Below are 9867 nucleotides of genomic sequence, written 5' to 3'. Positions count from 1 at the left end.
GTTTTTTAAGCCAATCCCAGACATCCCACCACTTCATCTGCCAAAATTTCAGTCTGTATGAAGATAAAGACCCTTTAAAACAAAAACATAACTACAGGGCCATTATCACATCTAAGAACACTGACAATGATTCCTTTATGACAAATATTCACTCAATGTTCAAATTTCCACTTGCCCCATAATTAGCTCTTTTTTTTAGAATTTGTTTGAATCAGCGTTCAAACCAAGTTCCCACGTGGATCGGTTAACACGCCTTTTAAGCTTATCTATAAAATCCCTCTCCATCTCTTTTCCTTTCCCCTTCCTTACAATTTATTAGTTGAAGAAGCTGGGTGGTTTGTCCCAAACAAGTGTCCCACAATGTGGATTTTGGTCACAGGGTCAGTGTCTTTATCTGTAAAGCAGGGGAATCATTCTCTCCAAGAATTAAGTGAGATAATGTCTTGTGAATGGGCTCTGACAATTGGAAGGCACCCACAATTGTCATGTGTTAATGTAACTTTCAAGCCTTTCAATACCCTGTGCATCTGTTTTTCTGATGATATAATTGAGGTTCAGAGAAGCTTAGTAACCTGCCCACGCTCACACAACTAACTAACAGTAGAGGGAGGAAAGGGTGGTGGAACTGAAAGAACATTGACTCCATGTGGAAACTCACACTCGAATCCCACTACACCTTTTAATAGCATTATGGCCTCAGGTTTCTGCTTTTTTTTTTTTTTTTGGCTGCATCGGGTCTTCGTTGCTGCACGCGGGCTTTTTCTAGTTGCGGAGAGCGGGGGCTACTCTTCGTTGCGGTACACGGGGCTTCTCATTGTAGTGGCTTCTCTTGTTGAGGAGCACGGGCTCTAGGCACACAGCCTTCTGTAGTTGTGGTTCCTGGGTTCTAGAGCGCAGGCTCAGTAGTTGTGGCGCACGGGCTTTGTTGCTCCGCGGCATGTGGGATCTTCCCGGCCCAGGGCTCAAATCCATGTCCCCTGCATTAGCAGGCAGATTCTTAACCACTGCGCCACCAGGGAAGCCCTCTGCTTTCTTCATTTGCAAAAACCAGTCAGGAGGGCAGACCTGCACGAGGCTAAAATGAGCTAATGTGAGACGAGCCTGTCTCACGGTGCCTGGCAGTCAGTGCCTCACCCATCCCTTCTGCTGTCTGCTCTCTGGCCCAGCCTCCTTCTTCCCTGAGTGTGGATAAGGCTTGCAGCTCTGGCAGTAATAAACCTGGACCTTCGGTCTGTCCCGAGCCCACCCTCAGGCCAGCAGAGACGGGGTGGGCGGCCCTCGGAAGCTGAGCACACTCTGTTCTTGGGGCAGCTTGGCAGGAGTCTGCAACCTCATGGGCCTCGGGAAACAATCAGCTATTCTTCCTCCTTCCCCCTCTGTTTGTTGCTCATCCCTGGGCCAAGGGGCCCAGAGAGAAATGCTCCAGCTCCCAGCAGCTTCCAGCCCATCTGTACAACCTACATGGATGATTTCCAGGCATCAGCCTCAGCTCTGAGAAGCTTCAGCCTAAGTCACAGTTCACTCCAGAGCTGACACCGATATTTTGATTTCTACCCAGATTCCTTGTCATTTACTCATTCAACAGGCAGCAGCCTGGACCCTGCAGATGATGACAGCAACAACAAGAAGAACAACACGAATAACATATAACACCTACTGTATGCCAGGCATGGTTCTGAACACCATGCACATGACGCAGGCACTATTAGCCCATTTTACAGGTGAGGAGACTGAGCACTAGGAGTCTGAATAACCCGCCCAAGGTCCCATAGCTAGTGGGATTTGAGTAAAGTTTGCCTGTTAAAGACTGATTGTACAAAGAGGGATTGAAGTCCAGCAGCTGGGTGCCACATATGCCAAGGTCCATGCTAGTTGCTTTCAATATGTTATCTCATTTAATCTTCACAAGAGTCTCCAAATATTGACCTTATTGTCCACATTCGCACATGAGGAAACAGGCTCAGAGAGGTACAGCATTGTGCCCAAGTGCACACAGCTGAGTCCACTCGACTCCAGGATCAGACTTTTTTTACTCTTCCAGGCTGAGAACACAATATGATGCAGGTCACTTGAATTCAGATGAGAAGGTGGTGGGGGCCCTGCAGGTGGGAAGATAACTCCAGGCTATAGGAACTCAGAGAGGATGGAATCAACTTCCAAAACTCCCTGGAGGAGGGACCATGTCAGGAGCTGGGACTTGAATGGCGGCAAAACCACCCCTCATGGCATAGCAGGCTTCTAACTGGGGCCCAGGCCTCTGTGAGAACCTCAACATGGCGAGGCTGGCCCCTTCACCCCATTCTATAGCCGTGCAGCCTGAGACCGTCAGGGCACACACAGTCTGAGGTCCCACAGTGAGGACCCAGGCCTTGGGGCTCTGTCCCTGAATTGTCTGGCAGTGAGGGGAATGCTTGGTGGGGGGTGGTTGGAGGTGGTGGCTGAGGAAACACACCCCCACAGACCAGTGTCATTACATAGTCATGAGACCCTGGTTTTTAGCTCTCTCCCGAGTAGATCTAAGTGCTCACCAGGATGGCACCTGGGGGCACTCAAAAAACTTTAGTGAAGGGAGAGCAGGATGGGTAGGATCTTGTACCAAATCCAGGGGCCTCAGCCTCCAACCCACCCCAGAACCATCAAGACCCTGTGTGAGTATCACATTTTAAGATGAATAGATCTCTAGAGGACATGGAGAGGTTTCCTTTGGAGGAGGAAGGGTTTTGACCATGACACTCATGCCTGGAGCTATCCCACAGCAAGGGGGCAGAGCCCTGTGTGCCTCCAGAGAAGAATGAGGACCAGAGGAAGGAAACACAAGAGAGGCAGATTTGGGCTAAAAATAAAGGACTTCTCAACAGGCAGAGTGACCTGGTCCCCAGGGTGCACCAAGTCCCCGTCATAAGAGGTGTGCTGGGGGGCAGGGAAGGCCCCCAGGAGGCACTGAAGAAGGGATTTCTACCCCAAGGGGCCCAGGGCTGGCTCTGAGGCCCTCCCAGCTCCATGACCCTGTGATCCCAGGAGGCCATCTGGGCTTCCAGGCCACGGAACTCCTCCTGTCCCGGGTTCACTTCTGTCCCAACACCATCATCCAAGACCCCGTGAGCTGAGGCTGACCGTGCCGAGTGCTCCCCCTCACATAGTACTTGGGGGTGTTGTTAACGCTCACCTCACTTCTCAGGTAAGAACACTGAGCCTCACGCCAAGTAGCTTCTCGAGTCAGAGCTCGGAAACGTCCCCTAGGCTTGAAACCAGGCCCTCTAGACGCCAAAGACATCTCGCCTTGGCCAGTCCAGTTCCAATATCCTGCGGTCCCAAGATTCTCTCCTGTGGCTGGAAACCGCAGTTCTTCTTCCCCTGGGGCTGGACCACAGGGCCCCCGGTGTCACCACAGCCTAACCCCGCCCAACCGCAGCGCCCACTCAGCCTCGCCGCAGTCAGCTCCACGGCTTCCCAAACACTCTCAACCAAGAGCAGCTTTCACCATAACGGTTCCCGCGAGGGGCTGTCGCTCAATTTTCTTTGCTTGCTTCTCAATTTCTTTTAAAGGGGGATGTGGCTGAGGCCCAAATGGGACTGTGGGCTGCCCCTCCCCAAAGGACCTCCATGCTTATCTCACACTCTGACCACAGGACATCATTTCGGTTTAATTTTATTTCCTCTTATAAATGGGCACAGCACAGGAAGTGTTAAAAAAAAAAAAAAAACAGAAAAACCACAGTTCCTTCACAAGGCTGGGACAGGTGAGCACCCACAGTGGGGCAGGTGCCTTGGTTTCTTTTTCCACCGCTTTTTCGTATTTAAAGTTTTGGCCATGAACTCAGGACAGGTATGGTTAATAAACAGGTTATGAGGGAGAGAAGGGGCAGGGAAGGCCTGGGGGAGGGAAGGACAAACTCCCCCCACCCCAGGCCGGGTCCTTGGAGGGATCGTATAGGAGAAGGGACGCACAGGAGGGACACTGTCTTCAGGGGGCTCTCCGGAGCCACACTGCTGCCTACGAAAAATATTTACATGCATTCGCCACGCTGGGGCTGGTGCGCTGAGTTGCCTGGTGGGCACCCGGGGGATGCTGGGGCCATCAGCCCTTAGATGGCAACTCGGGGGCCCAGCCTCGGCGTCTCTGTAAATCTGTACACAGTCTGTGGGCTTCTATTTACAGGCAGGAGGCCTGGGGAAGCAAGTCCAGGGTGGTGGCTGTCAGGAGAAGAAATTCAGGAGCGCCAAGTAGGCAGTGCCCACTCCTGTCCCATGAGGCAGAGGTGTGTCTGCTCCCCGTGCCCAGGGCCCCAGCTTGGCAGCCTGGACAGATGGCTTCGCCAACCCCAGGAGGGGCTGACCTGCCCGGCTCGGCCCCGGTGACCACCCATCTGCTTCCGAACAAGGGGACCAACCTTTCGGGGGAGGCATCCCTCTGGCCCCCTGGGGAGACAGAGCTTGGGCTCTAGGAGTCACAGCTGAGGGTGGCCCCAGCCCGCCTTGCACTCTCTGGCAGCTGAGGCCCCAGGGAGGCTGTCAAGCACACACGCTCCCTCTTCCTTTGGAACTGGCCACGTTTCCCGGCAATGCCAGCGCCCTGCAGGACACCCTCCCCAGGAGCACCGGGGTGGCTGGGGACATGTTTGGGCAGGGCCTGCACGCATCACACCATGTATCCAGGCAGGGTGAGGCCTGCATTCACACTGCACGTAGGAGAGCTCCAGCTCGTCCTCTGTACCGCCCACTCTGGGATCGCCCACTCTGGGATCGCTGCGCTGGACTTGGGCTGGCTGGGATGGATTTGGGCTGATCGGATGGTGTGAAACTTCATGAAGGTAAAGCCTGGACATTTTTCTTGGTTCCAGGGCTCCATGAACGAGGCCCTCGGCCTCTTCTCGCAAATGCTAAGGACACAGAGAAAAGGCCGGTGCCAGGAGGCCCCAAGTTAGAAGCCAGCCCACAAAGCATGAGGAGTTAGGCCTGCTGGGGCCAGGCTGGACCCATGCAGCCCCTCTGAGCCCACTCCAGCCAGCCTACGCCCTGCTCAGCCGTCCTGTGCTCCACCCTGCACCCACCACGGGCCCCAGCCCCATGCCGAGGCTGTGCCCACTGCTGGGTCTCTTACCCCAGACCCAGCATCCCAGAGCTCCCCTGGGTGGTCCAGATCCCCTCTCCTTGCTCCCTGGCTTCTCAGCCTTGGCCTGCCCAGGCCTTCTCACCAGAGCTGCTGCCCCAAGACAGCAGCCCGCCAGGAAGCAGGGTAGAGGGAGGCTGGGACTTTGGTCTCTCCTGTCCCCCAGCCCTTACACTCCAGGGGTGACTGAGGCCAGGTCACCTCCAACAGATCGTGGGCCCAGGAGGCCTCCCCCTACTCCTGCCCCTCAAAGAGTGGGACCAGCTAGGTTCCTCACCAGCCTCCAGGCCCTGCCCAGGGGGCCTGCGAGTCTGAAAGATGGAGCCCCAGCCTGGGAGTAGGACAGTGGAAAAGACAGGCTGCAAAGCTCCCCGGGACCTCACCCTCACCGCCTCAGGCACCCCCAGCCCTCACCCTGCACAAGTCTATTGCCAGCGACTCTTGAAAAGGGAACAGAAATAAAACCCGGTCTCCTGACTTGAATCTGGGTTGTGGGCAAGGGGTGGGGGTGTGAGGCCCAGACCGTCACAACTCAGACCACATCCCTCGGCTCCAAGAGGCCCCACCAAGCACAGCCCCCATAGGAGATTCGTGGTCCCACATTTAAAGTATCTACATAAGAGGCCCCATCTGCCAGGGTAACAGAGACGGGGGAGGCGGGCTGGGGCCTGTGACACCCCCGCTCCAGCCTGGCCGCAGCCCTCGGCCTGGGGCAGTGCGTCTGGATGGGCTGCTTCCAGCTGCAGCCAGGACAACCGCCAGGTTGTCTGGCCAAATGAATGGGCAGGTGTCCACGGGAGGCCCCCAGGGGCCCAGGGGTGGGGCTGAGGTGGACCCGGCAAGGCCAAAGGGAGAGGGCGCAGAGGGCCCAGGCGCAGGGCCCACCCTCGCAGGCACTTTGGAGACTTGTGTCCTGGGAGGCAGAGTCGGACCCCAGCTCAGAGCAGGAGGGGGATGTAGGGAGCCCAGGAGCCCCACCACATGCTCCCTCCCGACCCGGGGCCTTCGGTCCTGGGGGACCCAAGCCCCCTCCCCAGCCCAAGGCTGAATTCCGGGAACCAGTCTGCCTTCCTCAGCAAGTGGGGGACTTGCCCCCAAGCAAGCCCTTTGCAGGCTACAGAGGGGAGGGAAGCAGGCAGGGTGAAGCCAGGCTCAGCAGGTGTGCAACGTCCTGAGGGGGCTTCTGGCAATGGCCCCCACACCGCACTTCATTCCAGGAAAGGCAAGTGTCCAAGTGTGAGAGCGGGGCTGCGTGGGTGAGACTGCATCCACGTGGGATTGCATCAGACCTGCCAGGGTCGGTGGCAATGTGGTTGGTGAGGGTGTCGTGAGGGCTGAGTGTGACAGGGCACCTCAGGGGACCCAATATGGGCTGATTGTTCTGGCCTAATGGCACCCTCCCCAGTGAGCCTGAAAGCTGGAGGCAACGTGTGTGGTGTCAGGTGTATGGGTGGGTGGGGGGTGGGAGGAGTGTGGCAGAGAGGGAGGCAGGCCACACCATCACCACTGGGTAACGATGATTAGTGACTTGCATTGTCATAAGCATTTGGGGGCGCGTAAGAAATGAATAAACCTCTTTGGAAGAACGTGTGTGTCTCTGACATGTCTGGATTGGCTGGGTGGTCAAGACTGCATACGATTTTGTCACTGCGTGTTTTTGTCTGTGTGTGACAATACGTGTGACCATGTGGGAGACAGTGTCTGTGCAGAGTCCACTCGGAAGGAGGTCCAAGCAGCCCAGCCCCTCCTCACCAGTGGCTGCCAGAGCGCTCTCGGGAAGCCAATTCCTCAGGGGCAGACCGGGAAGGAGGTGAAGCCTGTGGGTGCGTGTGCAACGGGCAAGGGTGAGGGAAAACGACCCCACAACCCCAGAGAGGCCCGGACAACACAGGTTGGTGGTGAGGGGTACTGTCTCACCCAGGCAGGGAGGGGGCCTGGGAGAGAAGCAAGAGGTTGCAGTGTCTCAATGATTTCAAGGGCTGAGTTTGCCAAATGCTTGTCCTGGAAACCAGCCTGAGTGCCTCTCTGCCCCCAAAAGGAAACCTCAGTCAGTCCCATGGGGCCAGGTTGGGGCTTAAGCCCCACCCCTTCTTCCACCAGCCAATCAGGAGTTTCCTTCCTCCTGTCCACCTGACATGAGGTCCTAAAGCCCCAGGCTGGTGGGGGCGAACAAGTGATGAGCTCATAAGGGCACAGTCTGGAGCAGATGGCAATGCTCCCTGTCCCTTGGGGAAGAGCTGTGTGAAGCTGGCAGTCTGGGCAGACCTTGGGAGGGTGGCAGAGATGAACTGGGGCCAGGCTGTTTCCCAGGCCCAGTCCCAGTCCCAGGGTGGGACTGGTGGCTCTGGGCCAGGGAGTGGGCGCAGGGGTGGCGCTGAGGCTACAGGGAGGCACTCTGGCTCCGCTAGGCGTAGAACTCCTCTTGCTTGTCGGGCTTCTGGTATGTGACGCTCGCCTGTTTGGGCTCCTCCAGCGTGTAGCTGCCCTCGTCCTTCTTCTTCATGCGGTAGATGAGCAGTGTGACCAGGAAGGCGGCAAAGAGGGCGCCCACCACCCCGCCCACAATCACAGCTGTGGAGGAAGAGGGCAGAGGTCAAGAGCCAGAGGCAGCGTGGGACGAGCTTAGAGCCTGAGGAGAGGGCAGAGGGCCCTGGGGGATGGGGGCAAGAGTTGGGAGAGGGCTGGGAATCTCGAACCTGAGACCAGAGTTGGAGTGAAGTTTGGAGTCAATGCTAAAACACCAGCACTGGCTGCCCTTTACAGCCCTCACTGCAGCCTGGCACTGTTCTAATCACCTGTTCTCATCACACGAATGCATGGAGTCTTCACACAGTGCTATGAGGGAGGTGCTGTGCTACGGTCCTCATCAAATGTAAGATGCCATCGATCAGAAGACGCTCCCGTGTTTTATATACCCTTAGGATGGAAAAATCTCTGCCATCTAAACTAGGACACATCCCAACTGCAGAAGGGTTAACATATGAATAGATGTGCACTTAGAATTGATTAAGTGCAAAATGATTATCCCCATTCCACAGATGAGGAAAAGGGAGCCTGGAAAGGTGAAGCACCTGGCTGAGGCCACACCGCTCCTAAGTGGGGAGCAGGGTTTGGACCATGAATCCAGAGACTCTTCAGGAGACAAGGCCAAGGGCAGGTCCTCAGGGCTGGCATCAAGGGTGGGAGCAGATCAAACCAAGGATGGGACCAGGGATTAGGATCCAGAGGTTGCAGTCCAGGAGGGGTGAATCAGCATGGTCCAGGGAAGCAGGGGTCAAGGGCAGAGTCTGAGGAGGGGTCGGAGGGTGCTGAGGAAAGTGCTGGAGGTAGGATGGAGGTCTGACCCTGGGATAAGGAAGGTCAGAAGAGGAACCAGAGGGTACATCCTGGGGTCCCCGAGTCCCCAGCTTTCCCTTCCTAGGAAACTAGGCTCCTAGGAAACCCACACCCTACCCTCCCTCCTGGGTTCCTAGAGGGCAAACTGAAGCCCCACCAGCTGCCCCCTCTGGGCTCCTCCCAGGCCCCAAGTCTCACCTACGAGCACTTCCTTCCGCTCCAGGATGCTCTTCTGGGGCAGCTGAGCCGCCGAGCTGCCCGAGTCGATGGCATTGTCCAGGAGGCCGGGGCCTGGGCGGGCACCCTTGGGCAGCGTCCCAGGTGGAGGTGACGGCTTGGCCGCGGCCCCACCCACAGCCACCACCTCATTGGCTGTGTCTGGTTGTGTGGTCTCTTCTTCCGGTAGCTCAAAGTCCCCACTGGGTCCCCCACTCACTGGCACCTCTGGCTCATCCCGGATCGTGGTCAGGAAGAACTCTGGAGTTGGGGTCTGTAGGGAGGGTAGCATGAGCCCAGGAGCCAGGCCCCAGCACCCCCTGCCACAGCGCAGCCATACACACATGCACACAAGCCCACTGCCACCACGCCACTTCCCAGGTGGGGCTGACACTCAGTAAGCATGCGCCATGTGCCAGGCCCTGTGCTAAGCACATCATGGGCGTTTTATCCTCACAATATCCTCATAAAGGAGGTATCATTACCCCTAATTTATAGAGCAGGAAATAGGCCCAGAGAGGTTAAATGACTTGCCCAAGGACACACAGCTAGTAAGTGGTAGAAGCAGAACTAAAATCCAGATCTATCCAACTCCAGAATCTGTGTTCCTAACCACTATACTACACTGCCTCTATTCTCACCCTGGACACATCCCGGTCCCCACCCCATCTCCATTACTTCCTTCTCCAGCTGCCTTTCTAACAATCCTTAGGGGGTTCCTATCAGGGACTGCTGCTTGGGGACAGCTGGGTGCAGCTCTTAAATACGTGGGCCTGATCCTGGATCCATGTGCCTAGGGCAGGTGTGAGTCCCTTAGCCTGAAGGTCAGTCTAAGAGCACCACAGATCTCAATGGCTCCCACCACATGGAGGCAGGACCAGAGTTAGGATCATGGCAGGGATGTAGCTGCTTCACAAGTGGGCCTGGAGAGCGTGGGTCTGGTGTCCAGGCCGAGGAAAGGCCGTGAGCAGAGGCTGCACCAGCAACCTGGTCTCACACACACACACACACACACACACACACACACACACACACACACGCGCACACACACACACACACACACACACACACACACACACACACACACACACACACACACACACACACACACACACCTGAGGAGCTCTGGAGCTGACTGCCAGGTTCAAATCCTCAGTCTGCCATTGCTGCCTGTGAAGCCTTGGAAAGGGGCCTCACCTTTAAGG

At 56.5% G+C, this 9867-nt stretch overlaps 1 protein-coding gene across 1 annotated transcript in view; it reads right to left on the bottom strand.

The window, feature by feature from the left end:
- Positions 1 to 3633: 3633 nt before the first annotated feature.
- Positions 3634 to 9867, bottom strand: part of SDC3 (syndecan 3) — a 37722-nt gene continuing 31488 nt past the window's right edge. The window contains exons 4-5 of the mRNA XM_004266559.4: positions 8645 to 8936; positions 3634 to 7681 (exon numbers count right to left, since the gene is read on the bottom strand). Of these exons, the coding sequence (XP_004266607.2) occupies positions 7515 to 7681; positions 8645 to 8936 (459 nt within the window). The 3' untranslated portion in view covers positions 3634 to 7514. The remainder of the gene's footprint in view (positions 7682 to 8644; positions 8937 to 9867) is intronic.

The sequence above is a fragment of the Orcinus orca genome, chromosome 1 (genome assembly GCF_937001465.1).
Source record: "Orcinus orca chromosome 1, mOrcOrc1.1, whole genome shotgun sequence".
Classification (NCBI taxonomy): Eukaryota; Metazoa; Chordata; class Mammalia; order Artiodactyla; family Delphinidae; genus Orcinus; species Orcinus orca.
The sequence above is the reverse complement of the archived record's forward strand: the minus strand, read 5'-3'. Positions and strand labels throughout refer to the sequence as shown.